Genomic DNA, 18004 nt, shown 5'->3' on the forward strand with positions numbered 1-18004 from the left:
TCGAGTGGCACCAACCTGACTCAATTCAACGAACTTTCTGCCTTTGGTGATTACTTATATTAGTGCCTGGGACCTTATATTGATGTATTAAACCCATTTATCCAGAAAAAAAAAAATCCAAAATTAAGTAAAACAAATAACTAAGAGTCAAATGGCCACCCCATACGGGATTATGGCGTCTGGCAATAGATAGATAGAATTCACAAGCTCACAGCCGCTTTGCTCTCTCAGTAACCTCGAAGATTGCAGAGGTATAGTGACACCAACCTGACTCGATTCTCCTATCTGGCTTTGTGATTACTTGTATTAGTGCCGGGGATCTTATATTGATGTACTAAGCCCATTTACCCACCAAAAAAATCCAAAATTGGTTCACAAGTTTACAGACGCTCTGCTCTCTCAGTAACCTTGAAGATTTCAGAGGTGGCGTGGCACCAACCTGACTCAATTCAACCAACTTTCCAGCTCTGGTGATTACTTCTCTTAGTGCCAGGGATCTTACAGTGATGTATTGAGCCCATTTAGCCACAAGAAAAATCCAAAATCAGTTCACAAACTCACAGCTGCTTTGCTCTCAGTAACCTCGAAGATTTCTGAGGTACAGTGGCACCAACCTGACTTGATTCAGCTAAATTTCTGGCCTTGGTGATTACTTGTATTAGTGCCAGGGATCTTACATTGGTGTATTAAGCCCCTTTAGCCAGAAAAAGAAAATCCAAAATAGGGCAGAGTAGATGGGTATCAGTTTATTTTTTTGCCCAGCGCGGTACGGGTTAAGAATATCTACTTCACTTCCAGAGCCACAGTTTTATGAGTGCGCTTCGCAGGAACATCACCAACACCAATACTAACAGGCCGCTTACCACCTTGAGTAGGGTCACCACCACCACCACTAGCACCAGTAGCCCCAACATGTGCAGCGCCCTGACCAGACATGCTCACATTTATTTAGGCCAAAATTCACACAAAATCATACTCCACACACGATTACTATCACTGCCCTACTCACGGCACTGCTGGGACACAGTTACGATGCACTGCGATAGCGGCTTGCATAATGTTGTTGATGCAACATGATTACGGGGTAGGCGAGTATATGAGGAGAGACAGCCGGTGCGAGAAGAACGATATGGGTGCATGCGTGGTGAGAAATGGGTGCGGGGAGTAGACTGTAGCACCAGTCGAACAGGGCAGTACTCCCGAGGTTGATGGCAAGCTGGTGATAGGGAGAGCTGGAGCTCCCGTTTCACCAGCCCTCAGGACTTGATCCTGACCATCTCCCTTTTCTGAACATTTTCAGTGAATTCATTTACACAGAGAGTAGGCCAGCATGCTCTCATGATACCTCTACCTTCAACTGTCTACACCACACTACATGCGCATAACATATCACACCTTCTATTCACATCTTTAGTAATGGCCGCTGCAATCTCACAATCAAATGAGGTGGTATCTCGGATTGCCACCACCGGCAGGGTAGGGCTGGAGGCACAGGGTCCTCCCGGTCGCTATCAAGCGACTGTGCCAGCAGCGACTGTTGCTATTTCCGGAAAAACTCGTCGGCGAAGAGGTGACGGTGTGGCCCTCTTCTTTACCAACATCCGCGGCCTTACCACGAATTTAAACTCAGTTCATTTTTTCCTTCAGTCCATATCCCCTTTGGCCCTTTTCCTCACAGAACCACAAATCTCACCCTCTACCGATATATCTCCATTTTGTTTTCCCGGTTACCATCTCCTTACAAACTTTCGAAACAAGGGCGGCACCTGTTGTTATATCAAATCCCAATATGCAGTTGATACTATTTTAAACTTCACTTCATCCAGTTTTGATTACTCATTATATAAATTAAATTGCCAAAACATTACCAAATATATCTGTGTAGTTTATCGTTCCCCCAATGCTTCTTCGGAACCCAGTGTATTTGATTCCATATCCACTCAGTTGAGTAACCTTGACCTTGCCCTTGGCAATGAAATTACCATTTTGGGTGATTTTAACATACACAATGTTGAATGGCTATTGCATTCTGCCCGGACTGACGACGCTGGTCTAGAATGCGAGCTATTTGCGGAATCGTTTAATCTCACCCAGTTGGTAAAGCAACCAACCAGAATACCTGATAACCCTGACCATAATGCCCATCTCTTGGATTTATTCTTGACAAATAATCCAGATCAATACAGGATAGAGGTACTGTCACCACTTGGATCCTCTGACCACAATCTCATCAAAGCCTCATTAGTTAACCCTCCTACACCTCCCCATTCCGAACCTGTCAGGGTGACCCGATGGCACTTTGACAGGGCAGACTGGGATGGATTTAGAAATTATCTTGCTGATGTTCCATGGCAGTCTTTCTTCTCTAGTGATCCCAATTCTACCCAGTCCCACATTTGTGACTTAATACTAGCTGGTATGGATTTATTCATACCAAGTCAACAATTCACTAAAAGATCAAACTCTCCAAAATGGTTTGATGGCAATTGTGCCAGAGCAACAGCCCAAAAGTCATTAGCATATAACTCTTACTTAAAATCAAAAACACCTGAATCACTCTCCCAATTTAAAATTGCTAGAAATCATGCAAAAGCTGTATTAAATCTATCTAAATCAAACTTTCTTCAAAAGCAAGCATCAAAACTACTTAACAACCCTAATGACAATAGAATATTCTGGTCAACTCTTAATTCTTTCAATAATAACTTTAACAAGTCATCTTCCATTCCCCCACTAAAATCTTCAGATGGCAATATTACAAATGACCCACGTGGGAAAGCAGATATCTTTGCTAGTACCTTTGCAAGAAACTCTACCATAGATGATACCAGCCAGAATGTCTCAGTACTGGAACTTGATTCTCCCGAAATTGCCCCACTTAAAATACAGACAAGATTTGAAAAATCCATCCTAGACAATTTACCTACCAACAAAGCTCCAGGTCCAGATGGAATTCCGCCAATTGTTTTGAAAAAGTGTTCCCCTGAACTTGCCTCTGTCCTAGCTAAATTATTCAGACTATGCATACGTACTTCTTTATTCCCAAATTCATGGAAAGAAGCCAATATCCACCCAGTTCCGAAGAAAGGAAGTTCGTCTGACCCCTCCAATTACAGACCAATAGCTATCACATCTTCTCTTGGTAAGGTATTTGAAACTTTAATTAATAAGCATATTGTTAAACATCTTGAATCCAACAACTTAATTAATGATAGACAATACGGTTTTCGCCACGAAAGATCCACCATTGACATACTCAATCTCTTAACTCATACCATCCATCAATCAATAGATCTTTTGGAGAAACTCATGCAGTAGCTCTTGATATCTCTAAAGCTTTCGACAGAGTATGGCACCGTTCCCTGCTGTCCAAACTCCCTTGCTATGGACTAACGTCTTTTGTTCCTTTGATTTCTTCTTATCTTAGTGACAGGAAAATAAGAGTAAAAGTAGATGATGTATATTCGAATTTCCACTCAATTAACGCCGGCGTGCCGCAGGGATCAGTTCTGGCGCCAACCCTATTTCTGGTTCATATTAATGATCTCTTATCTGTCACTCACAATCCCATTCACTCATATGCAGATGACTCAACACTACATAGTTCATTCACACTCAGACATCCATTTACAAGGTCTAATATCTCTACCTCTCAACTCAATACAGCCATCTCCATAAATGAAGATCTATCTACAATCAGTGAATGGGGACAAAACAACCTTGTCTCTTTTAATGCTAGTAAAACTAAATATATACAGTTTACCAATAGACAGATATTGCCAGACTCGTACATTACCTTCAGTGCTACTAATATTCCCATCTCCAAAAGTATTGAAGTTCTTGGTGTCTCACTTAACAGTGCCCTCAGCTGGACCTCTCATGTCAGATCACTTGCTAAAACCGCCTCAAAGAAACTTGGATTATTGTACAGAGTCCGTAACTTCTTCGCCGATGAGCAGTTAGCTATAATTTATAAGAGTCATGTGCGCTCTCAGCTTGAATATTGCTCACCCTTGTGGAATGGTTGTGGAGAGGTTGCATTAAGGCAACTAGACAAAATTCAGAATAAAGCTGTTAGAATCATTAACAACCCTGCCATTACATATAAACTACCTCCCCTGCAAGTAAGAAGGAATGTTGCCTCCCTTGCATTATTTTACAGATATTTTTTTGGCAAATGCTCAGACGAAGTTGCGTCCATGGTGCCACCTCTCCATGCCTTCCCTCGTGCTACACGGGCATCTGGTAGCGCTCATGACTGGAATGTCACTCAACCATATTGCAGAACTTCTGCCTATCAGAATTCTTTCATTCCCCGAACTGCATCTCTCTGGAACTCGCTTCCCCAGAGTTGTTTTCCTCCAAATTTCAACCTACAACTCTTCAAGTCTAACTGTTACAGATATTTTATGAACAGAGGACACCAGTAATCTGGTGTATGGATTATTTTTTTTTCTCCATTTGTTTTTCCTTCCTCCGTTCTGTTATTAAAAAAAAAAAAAAAAAAAAAATCTGCGTTTCTGCACATCCTGGTAGGCGGGTAGGCTTAGCTGGCGGCGGGAGCGCGCGTGATTCAAACTTTTGGCCCATCACTCCTGGACGAAACATCGGAGAAGCCATCATTAAACCGGGGTTCGGCCATTGTTAAGTGGGATAGGATGGTATTTCTATCCCCATCACTAATCCGGGGTATCACATACTGTATTGGGGTATCGTAAATTGAGGTTTGCCTGTATATAAGTTCAAAACTTACAGTGTGTGCTATGAGTCTAAGCTTCATATCCCTTCATCTCTCTGTTAAGGTTTGTCAAAGAATTTTCATCCTTAAAGAATTCACTGGAAAAGCATGCCAATGCCTGAATGGGATAAGTACAGGAACTTAGCCACAAAAGGTGAGTCCAAGTTCATATATGTTTTCCCAACAGTTTCTAACACCTGTTGAGTTGTCTGCTAGTTTTGGTGCTAGGTAAGCTTAGAATAAAAACATTTAGCTGTATCTTGGCCAATCCTGGCACAGAAAAATCTAAAGAGGAAGCATGGTATCATTTTCATGATCACGAGAATGAAGTCTAACAGAGAAAACTGTGGGACAGTAGCTTATTACTCAACATGAGATTCAGCGGGCAGAAAGCATTGTGCTCCTTGATGAAATACTGGACTCAAAGAGGGATGAATGAGACACAAATGAACTAGGAGATGCAACAAAGTCCTTATCATTATTAATGCATCATGCTAGTATGACAGACTGAATGCAGCTATGATTTACAACTGACAAACAAACAACCACACATATGGCAGGAACTATGAATGTGAATGGATCTGAATTAAAGGGTCATATATATTTAATGACATGCAGTCCAATAAATCAACATCTCATGTCACATGCTGAAGAGGATGTACAGGATGAGATATTAAGGAACGAAGGAATAATGAAGAACTAGCACCAAGCCATAATATGGCAATATGACACCAAGTCAGAAGGGAGCAGGGGAAATAATTATATTATGTGTATTTAAGAGGAGCCTGTGGAGTCACATGGAGAGACAGGCTGACGAATGAGGATATAAAGGAGCGTTGTGGTGTGGATGTGATAGGAAGCGTTATGAGGAACACACTGAGGTGGTTTGGCCATGTGGAGAGAATGGAGGGTGAAAGACTGACGAAGAGAGTGTATGTGAGTGAGGTGGAGGGGGGAAGAGGGAGGGGGAGGCCGATGATGAGATGGAAGGATGGGGTGGAGAGGTATATGAGAGAGTGGGGTGTGAGTTGGGAGCAGGGCAGTGAAATGGCGGGGGACAGGGCGACGTGGAGGCGATTTGTTTGTGGCCATCCCAAACGGGATTGAGGCGTCTGGCAATAGAGATAGATAGATAGTATGATGTGAATTGTGGTAGGTGGGGGCACTCACCATCCACTCACTTGATGTAGTGCTGCTCTCGGGTGTCTGCCCTTTCCTCTCCTCCATCCTTCTTTCCATCCATCCTCTTCTGTTTTTCTTTCCTCTTTCTTCTGCCTGCAGGTGACTTCACACTCCCTCTTCTGTCTTTCTTTCCTTCATTCTTTCCTCTTCCATCTGCCTGTGGGTGACTCTACACTGAGTGACAAGCCAAATGGTTTCCCGTACACCAGGAAATCATTTATTACTCTGGGTGGTAACCATATAACCAAATTTTGGCTCCTGGTGGTTTAATGGGTCATAAAGGTGCTCCAATCGAATTGAGCCGGTGAAGGTTTATATCCAAGGGATGGTTGGGGTATATTGCTCACGTAATGCCACTCAGGGATGAGTGAGGCTGGTCACTCTCATCTTAAATGCCAGGACCAACTTTCCTAGCCCCGGGCTCCTACGCTCCTCATGGGGCAACGTAGGATTAGATGATGGATGGATGGATGGATGGATGATGTGAAGAGCAGTAAGAAAAATGATAATATTGGAAACAGAAACAGTGGGAGAGTCATCAAGGAAATCAGTAAGTTGAGGGGGTCAATGTAGTGAGGATCAGAAGGGGAAAGCTGAGAGATGGTGTTGGAGTGTAGGCGAGCAATCAAGAGGTGACAATCACTGGGCAGTTACAGTATGAATAGAAGGGCTGAGGGTCACTGCTCATTAAATGACCATGAGTAAGACGGGTATGGCCCAAGCAAAGACATGCAAGGATTGTCTCCCACCGACAATTGGGGCGGGTTGATGTGTGCCAGTATGAAACATGAGATGCTGATCTTGAAGATTTAAGATAACAGAATACTATACTAAACATTTTCAAATTTATATATAACATGAAACCTACATTCCTCATAGGGCAACACTGGATTAGATGACGAATGAATGAATCTATCTATCTATTGCCAGACGCCTCAATCCCGTTTGGGGTGGCCACAAACAAATCGCCTCCAAGTCGCCCTGTCCCCCGCCATTTCACTGCCCTGCTCCCAACTCACACCCCCTCTCTCATATACCTCTCCACCCCATCCCTCCATCTCATCCTCGGCCTCCCCCTCCCTCTTCCCCCCTCCACCTTACTCATATACACTCTCTTCGTCAGTCTTTCACCATCCATCCTCTCCACATGGCCAAACCACCTCAGTGTATTCCTCATAACGCTTCCTATCACATCCACATCCACACCACAACGTTCCTTTATATCCTCATTCGTCAGCCTGTCTCTCCACGTGACTCCACAGGCTCCTCTTAAATAACTCATTTCCACTGCTCTCACTCTTGACTTGTGTCCTTCCAACAATGTCCAAGCTTCACTTCCGTACGTTAGAGTTGGTATCACAATACTGTCATGTAGTAACTTTTTCACTTCCATGCTCACTTCCCTGTTTCTTATCACTGCTTTCAAGGAACCAGCAACCTTTCTTCCCTGCTGTACCCTTTCAAGCACTTCACCCTCCAAACCTCCATCCTTACTCATCACACTACCCAAATACTTAAACGTACTCACATTTTCCAATTCCTCACCATCCAACCTCGCTGTACATAAACTAACTTCACCTCTCTCAAAGACCATCACTTTACTCTTCCCTACATTCACCTTTAGGTTCCGTTTCTTACACACTCTCTCAAACTCATCCACCAAGCCTTGCAGCTCCCCTTCGTCTTCACTCAACAACACAGTATCATCTACAAACAACAGTACAGGGAGTTTCCAAACACTATCCTCTCTCACCAGGGCCACTCCAACATCCACCACCCTATCTTGTACCTCTTTTATTATCCCATCCATATACAGATTGAACAACCATGGAGACATGACACATCCCTGTTTCAAACCAACTTTCAAAGAGAAAAATTCACTTAGTTCACCATCCACACGCACTGCAGCCTTCGCACCATCGTACATACTCTTCACAGCATTCAACAACTTCCCATCTACTCCATATATTCTTAACACTTTCCACAATCCTTGTCTATCCACCCTGTCATATGCTTTCTCCAAATCCATGAAAGCCGCATACAACTTCTTTCCCTTCTCTAGAAACTTTTCCACTAAAGATCTAAGAATGAATATCTGATCTACACAACCTCTTCCCTTCCTAAAGCCTCCCTGTTCTTCTCCAACTAATTTCTCTGTTCTTTCTCTAACTCTGTCTATAAGTATCCTACCATACACTTTTCCTATTATACTAAGAAGACAAATGCCCCTATGATTACCACACACTTCTTTTTCCCCTTTTCCTTTGTACAAGGGAATAATTATACCTGACTTCCAATCCTCCGGGACTCTACCTTCCTCCCAGGCCAATCTGCACATCTTCCACATCCATTCTACTACTATCTCTCCCCCATGAATGAATGAAACAAATTATTTTGGGTGGTCTTTTTCTTGTTAGTTAGGTAACAACTCTTATTATGAGAGGAGAATACATAAAAAAAATAAAATAAAATGTCCTGATTCAACACTGTGATGCCAATGTAGGTATTTCAGAGAAGAATAATGGCTACAGACAGAAAACTATCATGATGATAAGGCAGTGATGGGAGATGAAGATACGCTGTACTGTGATCAACAATGCAGTGCAGTGTATTAGTAAGAGGATGAAGAGTAGAAATATCATAGATTGTTCAAAGAAAAGTAAATATATCAGAACCTTGCCAGTCACATACAATAAACAACTGTAGTGACTCATTATGTTGTTAACAAACTGAATGAGTACTGTACTAAGCAGAAACCAGAGTTGAAAAAATATTAAGCAATAGCTACCTCTACTGAACACATGGGCATTTTTTTCTTTTATCAAACTAATATTTTTTAAATAATGTCACTTAATCTCAGTCTGTCATTCCTAGAACAGTAATGTAATAAACAACTGTTCTTATTAAAGTTATAAACTTTGGCTTAGCCTCTTCAGTAAAATAACATCTTACCCTTCGGTATATGCAAGTTACACCCAAACAATTCTGTTGAGTTGAGGAGACACCTCTCATAGTGAGAGGGTTAAAAACAGCCTCCATCAACCCCTTCAAGTATGATGATTTTTTTCTAAATTCTAGATACTCTCAGGAAATGATGTTCTTCCTGTTTAACAGCCTATAAACACTCGTAAATCAGAGGTTTGTTGGATGACTGCATGGCAGGAGTAGTATAATGACTGTGAATTAACAACTATATGAGTCAATAATCCAAAATCTAAGTGCTAATTTTTTAAATGAAAAGGAAGTACAGGTGGTTATGTCTAACTATCTCTTTATAGCCCGACGCCCTAATCCCGCAAAGGGCGGCCGCAGACAAAATGCCTCCAAGTCGCTCTGTCACCCACCATTTGACTACCTTCCCCACAACTCACTCCCCCCTCACTCATATACCTCTCAACTCCATCCCTCCACCTCATCCTCAGTCTACCTCTCCCTTTCCCCCCCTCCACCTCACCCACATACATCCTCTTAGTCAGTCTTTTATTCTCCAATCTCTCCACATGTCCAAACCACCTCAGTGTATTTCTCCTAATCTTCTCAACCACATCCACATCCACCCCACAATGTTCCTTCACATCTTCAATTGTCAACCTGTCCCTCCATGTCACTCCACATGTTCCTCTCAAGTAACTCATTTCCACTGCTCTCACTCTTGACTTGTTCCCCTCTTGCAAGGTCCACGCCTCGCTTCCATACGTCAGGGTAGGGAACACAATACTATCATGCAGTGACTTCTTTTGTACTTTTGTAAATTTTCACCAAACATATACCTCACACTGTCTTGTTACTACTGCTGTAACTGTGCTTGGCTCTTGATTTTTTTTTTTTTGTACAGTACAGAGAACATTCCTTCACACCCAGTGACTGTCAACACTTTAAACAATAGTTTAGAGCTAAGAATCACACCACAAGAGATAGACAGACAACTCCTGGAATATTTCACACTAAAAAGATCTGTCAATACTCTCAACCATACCCCATCATTAGGTGTGGTGAAAAAGTCAAGATGATGATGATTATGAAGACATCAGTACTCCCTATATCAGTCAACTATTCACCCACTAAAGTACTACTGTATCTAAAATCCAGCATCCTACATCTCCAAACAGAGCAGGAGGATGTTTACTTACTGTTGACAAAATTATATATCTGCTATAAATATGGTATATAACCTCAGATATTAGGACTACGAGCGTGAGAATAAAATAATAAACTTAACTTACATGCAGCCTACAGCACTCTATACTAGCCCTGGTCTCTGCCCTTCACTTCACACACTAGCAACACATCCTGGCTGAAAGATCGACATCAAAAGTTAACTTCACAGTCATACTTGGCGACCACAAAACTATACCATGCTTGTTACTGATACATTATGCTATCATAGTACTACTGTGTTTAAACCTGAAATACAGTCACACAGGTGTGAATGATGCTGGAGAAGGACCCCTTCATGTAGTACCACCAATACAGCAAAGTGGATCTGCTGCCCAGATATACGAATGTCCCTCAACTCCCACTGTATCTCCTGCCAGGAGGATGGTGGACTGCAAGAGAAGGGTAACTTCAGCCTGCAGTCCACTGGGTTCACATTTAGGGGAGCCTGGAATCACAATAACAAGTGTAGATGCATGCCTTTTCAAAGCAATACTTTTTTTTATCATTCTGTAAAATCACACCTTCTTGACCAAACTGATAAAAACATAAACCCTTCAATCACAGTCTTATGTCCTCCACGCATTATCAGAGAAAATAATAATAATTAAATCTCGAATCATATTTACCATGCATCTCTCAAATCATGATCTGCAAAACTGAATTACACTACCTTTGCCCTGTAACTATTATGACTGACAACTTCTATCTATCTATTTCCAGACACCTTAATCCCCTAGGGGGTGGCCACAAACAAATCATCTCCATGTTGCCCTGTCCCCCACCATTTCACTGTCCTCCCCCCACCTGACACCCCCCCCTCTCTCATATACCTCTCCATTCGATCCCTCCCTCGGCCTCCCTTTCCCTCTACTCCCCCCTCTGCCTCACTCACATACAATTTCATTGTTAGTCTCTCGCTCTCCATCCTCTCCACACGGCCAAACCACCTCAATGTATTTCTCCTAATGCTTTCTATCACACCCACACCACAACACTCTTTCACTTCCTCATTTGTCTGTCTGTATCTGCATGCTCCTCTCAAAAAACTCATTTCCACAGCTTTCACTCTTGACTTGTCTCCTCCCAACATGGTCCAAGTTTCACTTCCATATGTTAGAGCTGATATCACAATATTATCATGCAGCGACTTTTTTACTTGATGTTCACTTTTCTATTTCTTATCACTGCTTTCAAAGAACCAGCAATCTTTCTGCCTTGCTGTACGCTTTCAAGCACTTCATCCACCAAAGTTCCATCCTTGTTCATCACACTACCCAAGCACTTAAATGTACTCACATTTTCCATTTCTTCTTCATCCAACCTCACTGTACATTCATTGACTTCATTTCTCTCAAAGACCATAACTTTACTCTTCCCTACATTCATCTTTAGATTCCATTTCTTACACACACTCCCAAACTCATTAACCAAGCCTTGCAGTTCCCCTTCGTCTTCACTTAACAATACAGTAGCATCTGCAAACAACAATACAGAAAGTTTCCAAATGCTGCCCTCTCTCATTGGGGTCACTCCAACATCCACTGCTCTACCTTGTATCTCTTTTATAACCCCATCTATATACAGATTGAACAAACATGGAGACATGACACATCCCTGTTTCAATCCAACATTCTGATAGGAAAATTCACTCAATTCACCATCTACAGGCACTGCAACCTTAGCACCCTCATACATACTCTTCACAGCATTCAACAACTTCCCATTTACTCCATCTATATATTCTTAATATTTTCCACATTCCTTACCTATCCACTCTGTCATGTGCTTTCTCCAAATCCATGAAGGTCACATACAACTTCTTTCCCTTCTCTAGAAACTTTTCCACTAAAGACCTAAGTATAAATCTTTGATCTACTTCAGAGCATATTATAGCCTCAGGCAAAATTTGATGCCCTATCCTTAAGGGCAGCTTCAAAATATGAGAATATATCTAATTATTGATGCTAAATATGGATGTGGTACAGTGCCCTCAATGGAACTGCAAAAAAAAAATCATGTCTTTTTATCACCACCAAATACCATTTTACGCATAAAGGAAATACTATGAGATATAAGAAAACTTACAGCTTCGTACTTGGCTGGCTATCTGCCTTACAGATGAAACTAAATATTTACTGCACTGATAAGACTTTATTAAAAAACACACAATAAATACTGCTGTTCCTAATACACCCCTTTCTTTGGAAACATGAAGATAAAATACAAGTGAGAATTTTCTAAATACAGTACGCCCTTGTTTAGGAGTAAAATGATGATGCATTTGAAAAAACCCATAGCAAAACAATTATCATACACTGTCAATTATAACACAGGTTCAACGGGAATACATTTTTGGCCAAAGGTCATCCACCTAACAAAGTCTAAAAACAAGTTTCCAACTTGCCTAAACTGGTTACTATTTCACTTAATTGAACTTCATTTGCTGCTTACTGCTAAAAAAAAAAAAAAAAGAGCCTAAAAACAAGTTTACAACTCATCTAAACTGGAAGTTATTACATGCCACTCACTTCTCCTGCTGCCTGAACTCCAACATCACATTACTGTTCCTTCCATCCCTGATGCTACCACACACAACAGTGAACGAGTGCAAATCCCATCTTGGAACAAACAAATGACTGTTGACTTGCATGAAGGTGATCATATCAGTGAAAATAGCAATCATATATCAATCAGCGAGACTACTTACAGGATCATAATCATTGTATAAGTGAAAATTCTAATGTATTTTGAAAAAGTCCTAACTTCTTCATCATCATATAAATGATCCACTGCATACCAGTTTATTATATAACAGGGGTCTGCTGTACAGGGAAAAAAAAAAAAAAATAAATAAAAAATAAATAAAATAAATAAATACATTAACAAACACAGATCAGCTTTTATCCACTACAAACAAAAATTAACTGAAAAAACATTTTGATTGATATCAATATGGCACACACCTCACTGACGCACCAAATGCACTAGTACACATCAGGCTCCTTTTGAAAAATATGCTTTAATCTTACTAAACTGGAGACCACATCATTCTAGGATATATATTTACTGTACCAGTACTAAAAACTAATCTCACTCACCTTCAATACAGTATATTGGACAGATCACATTTCTTTAAACATCAGTTACAAAAAACTAGTTCAACTTTCCTATTACTTTCAACCTACTACTTTCCCAAAACTAAGAACACTTACAAGCAGTTCATGAACAATCAGATACAACTGTCATATCTTACTTTCAACAGTGTTAAATTAATGATTGTGCTCACCAGGACTCCTTCACATCCTAACTATTCTAAGAAATAATTTACTTACAATAAAATAACAACATGGTGCTCCCATCAAATTTTCTCTTTTTACACCTAGTTCTGCAGCATTCACACTAGCCATATTTAAGCACATCATTTCCCTTTCATTGTTTCAAAAACCTCACCTGAACATAACTTATAATTCTTTTCCTACAACTCAATAACACATCATCACTTTTCAGCAAAATGCTGCTTTATCAGTTTGTTCCCATACTAAGAAAACAATTTTCACATTTACCTTACACTATGATCACTCTCCTGGATTACTCTCACTGCCACAAGTGGTTATCTAGTTCTCCTACACACAGCACAGGCTTCCCATTCTGTCATCATATACTTTCATATTTTTCTTTTTTGCTCACTCTTTACTTTCCTTCACTTCCACTTCTTCTTCCTTCTTGGGAGGTTTACCATACAAGGCATCTAAGGTGAGACCTGCATGGACAAATGATAACTTTATCACAAGGCATGGTCATTAATGATACAATATATGTTATACTCTATTGTGCTGCTCAAATCAGAGCTGATTATATTTGAGGTGTTTAATTTATTTAATACTGGTAATATTTACTACAACAAGCAAAAGGTATCATTCTTACATCGAGAAAAATAATAAGCACTAGAATAATATCTGAAACAAGTTGGCATAAAACTAAGTAATGAAATGCCCTGGCAATCCAGCCAAAATTCTAGTCACCATAAATTCTACAATATGCAGGAAAATACTACAGTGTATAAATACAATCTGCAAATTCCATCACAAGGTTAAACGTTCTGACTGCAGTGAGTTTATGACCTCAATAAAATTTTGTCATGAATTGGATTATATGCAAAGTTTCTTATTCTTTGCTAAAATACTAATCATGGTAATTTTTTAATAAAACTTTGTCACGAACTGGATTATATGCAAAGTTTCTTATTCTTGGCTAAAATACTAATCTCGATAATTTTGATCATTTATGGCAAGTCAGTTTTCCCTTGACTAGTGAAATCATACGTCGGTAGCTGAAATAAACTGCAATGTAGCCAATTTGCCATAAGTCTTATTACACATAATAATGGATGCAACTTACCAGAGAACACTAACACAGTTCCAATCCATTGCCTATTGGACAGAGTGTTGCCAAACAGGATGACAGACCCCAACACTGTGAAGAACTTGCGTGTGGTGGTGACAACAGAGCATGGTAGAGGACCAAAGTCACTCACTAGCAAGAAGATGAAGAACTGCAAATCCAAATACAATGAACAGTAAAAGTGATAACAGTCCACCCCATATGATCCCCATCATGGTGTAGGGGCCTAAGCCTAGGCTATCACTGTCCAGAAGTGTACATGCAAGGGTAAACGACCATCAAACTTTCCTTAGTTGCATCATGACTGAAAAGCCCCATCACCTGCTGAGGATGGTACAAAGTATGGGTGCCCATCATCCACTCGTTTGATGTAATGCTGCCTACTTTTTCCTTCACTTTTATCATCCTAATTTTTTGTCTGCCCCCTTATCTTCCTACTTCTCCCTTTCCTGCCTATCACTTTTCATTACTCTTCTTTCCACTTCAGGTGGCTCTTCACTGACTGACAAATCTAATGGGTTCCCGTAACCAATAAAACCATTTACAACACTGGGTGGTAACCTATCTATCTATTGCCAAAAGCCTCAATCCCGTTTGGGGTGGCCACAAACAAATCGCCTCCACGTCGCCCTGTCCCCCGCCGTTTCACTGCCCTGCTCCCAACTCACACCCCACTCTCTCATATACCTCTCCACCCCATCCCTCCATCTCATCCTCGGCCTCCCCCTCCCTCTTCCCCCCTCCACCTCACTCACATACACTCTCTTTGTCAGTCTTTCACCCTCCATCCTCTCCACATGGCCAAACCACCTCAGTGTGTTCCTCATAACGCTTCCGATCACAACCACATCCACACCACAATGCTCCTTTATATCCTCATTTGTCAGCCTGTCTCTCCATGTGACTCCACAGACTCCTCTTAAATAACTCATTTCCACTGCTCTCACTCTTGACTTGTGTCCTTCCAACAACGTCCAAGCTTCACTTCCATATGTTAGAGTTGGTATCACAATACTGTCATGTAGTAACTTTTTCACTTCCATGCTCACTTCCCTGTTTCTTATCACTGCTTTCAAAGAACCAGCAACCTTTCTTCCCTGCTGTACCCTTTCAAGCACTTCACCCTCCAAACCTCCATCCTTACTCATCACACAACCAAAGTACTTAAACGTATTCACATTTTCCAATTCCTCACCATCCAACCTCGCTGTACATTCACTGACTTCACCTCTCTCAAAGACCATCACTTTACTCTTCCCTACATTCACCTTTAGATTCCGTTTCTTACAGACACTCCCAAACTCATCCACCAAGCCTTGCAGCTCCCCTTCGTCTTCACTCAACAACACAGTATCATCTGCAAACAACAGTACAGGAGTTTCCAAACACTATCCTCTCTCACCAGGGCCACTCCAACATCCACTACCCTACCTTGTACCTCTTTTATTACCCCATCCATGAACAGATTGAACAACCGTGGAGACATGACACATCCCTGTTTCAACCCAACCTCCAAAGAGAAATTCACTTAGTTCACCATCCACATGCACTGCAGCCTTAGCACCATCATACATACTCTTCACAGCATTCAACAACTTTCCATCTACTCCATATATTCTTAACACTTTCCACAATCCTTGTCTATCCACCCTGTCATATGCTTTCTCCAAATCCATGAAAACCGCATACAACTTCTTTCCCTTCTTTAGAAACTTTTCCACTAAAGATCTAAGAATGAATATCTGATCTACACAACCTCTTCCCTTCCTAAAGCCTCCCTGTTCTTCTCCAACTAATTCCTCTGTTCTTTCTCTAACTCCGTCAATAAGCATCCTACCATACACTTTTCCTATTATACTAAGAAGACAAATGCCCCTATGATTACCACACACTTCTTTTTCCCCTTTTCCTTTGTCTATCTATCTATCTATCTATAGCCCGACGCCCTAATCCTGGAAAGGGTGGCTGCAGACAAAATGCCTCCAAGTCGCTGTCACCCACCATTTGACTACCCTCCCCCCAACTCAACCCCCCCTCCCTCATATACCTCTCAACTCCATCCCTCCACCTCATCCTCGGTCTACCTATCCCTCTCCCTCCCTCCACTTCACTTACATACACCCTCTTAGTCAGTCTTTCATTCTCCATTCTCTTCACATGTCCAAACCACCTCAGTGTATTTCTCCTAATCTTCTCAACCACATCCACATCCACCCCACAGCGTTCCTTCACTTCTTCATTCGTCAACCTGTCCCTCCATGTCACTCCACATGCTCCTCTCAAGTAACTCATTTCCACTGCTCTCACTCTTGACTTGTTCCCCTCTTGCAAGGTCCGTGCCTTGCTTCCATACGTCAGGGTAGGGATCACAATACTATCATGCAGTGACTTCTTAGCTTCCATACTCACCTCCCTATTTCTCATCACTGCTTTCAGTGTACCAACAACCTTCCTTCCCTGCTGTACCCTTTCACACATTTCATCCCCCAAAGTTCCATCCTTACTCATCACACTACCCAAGTACTTGAATGCCCTCAAATTCTCCATATCCTCACCATCCAACCTCACTGCACACTCTGTGACTTCATTCCTCTCAAACACCATAACTTTACTTTTGTTTACATTAACTTTCAGATTCCTCCTCCTACACACTGTCCCAAATTCAATCACCAAACCTTGCAACTCCCATTCATCTTCACTCAACAGTACTGTATCATCAGCAAACAGCAACACCGGAAGCTTCCAAATCTCACCCTCATTCATTAGAGCCACCCCCACATCCACTGCCCTACCCTGCACCTCCTTTGTACAAGGGAATAATTATACCTGACTTCCAATCCTCCGGGACTCTACCTTCCTCCCAGGCCAATCTGCACATCTTCCACATCCATTCTACTACTCTCTCTCCTCCATGCTTCAGCATTTCACCACATACTCCATCAATTCCTGGGGCTTTACCCAATTTAACTTTCTTCATTGCTTCTACAACTTCTATCCTACTGATTTCTTCCTGTCTTCTCACATCCCTCCTTCTCCCAGCCATGCCCCAGCCACTTATACTCGCATTACTTCCATCCTCTATGTTCAACAATTCCTTCAAGTGTTCTCTCCATCTGCTCATTTTTTCTCCCTTCTCCACTAGTAATCTACCATTTTTATCTTTCACTACCCTGCTAACCTCACTTCCACCCTGTCTTACTCTTTTCACCTCTTTCCAGAACATTTTCTTACAGTCCCTCCACTTTACACTCAAATTCCTTCCAAATTCCTCATCCACTCTCTTCTTACTCTCTCTTACTAATCTCTTCACCTCTCTCTTTCTCTCTACATATAACTCTCTTCCGCCTCTCAACTTCTTCCACGCCCCTATTTCTCATCCATTCATTGTATGCTTTCTTCTTTTGTGCCACAGCCTGTCTCACCTCTTCAGTCCACCACGCTGTTCCTTGCACCCCCCTCCATCTTCTCTTCCTCCCACACACCACATCACATGCTGCACATATTTCTTCTGTAAATATCTTGCAC

The 18004-nt window shown here is 41.5% G+C and overlaps 1 protein-coding gene across 1 annotated transcript in view; it reads right to left on the reverse strand.

The window, feature by feature from the left end:
- Window positions 1–12221: 12221 nt before the first annotated feature.
- meigo (Solute carrier family 35 member B1 homolog meigo) overlaps window positions 12222–18004 on the reverse strand; it is an 89080-nt gene continuing 83297 nt past the window's right edge. The window contains exons 8-9 of the mRNA XM_080275314.1: window positions 14477–14630; window positions 12222–13838 (exon numbers count right to left, since the gene is read on the reverse strand). Of these exons, the coding sequence (XP_080131440.1) occupies window positions 13762–13838; window positions 14477–14630 (231 nt within the window). The 3' untranslated portion in view covers window positions 12222–13761. The remainder of the gene's footprint in view (window positions 13839–14476; window positions 14631–18004) is intronic.

Source organism: Coenobita brevimanus, chromosome 61 (genome assembly GCF_032717465.1).
Source record: "Coenobita brevimanus isolate Jiangsu-jjx chromosome 61, ASM3271746v2, whole genome shotgun sequence".
Classification (NCBI taxonomy): Eukaryota; Metazoa; Arthropoda; class Malacostraca; order Decapoda; family Coenobitidae; genus Coenobita; species Coenobita brevimanus.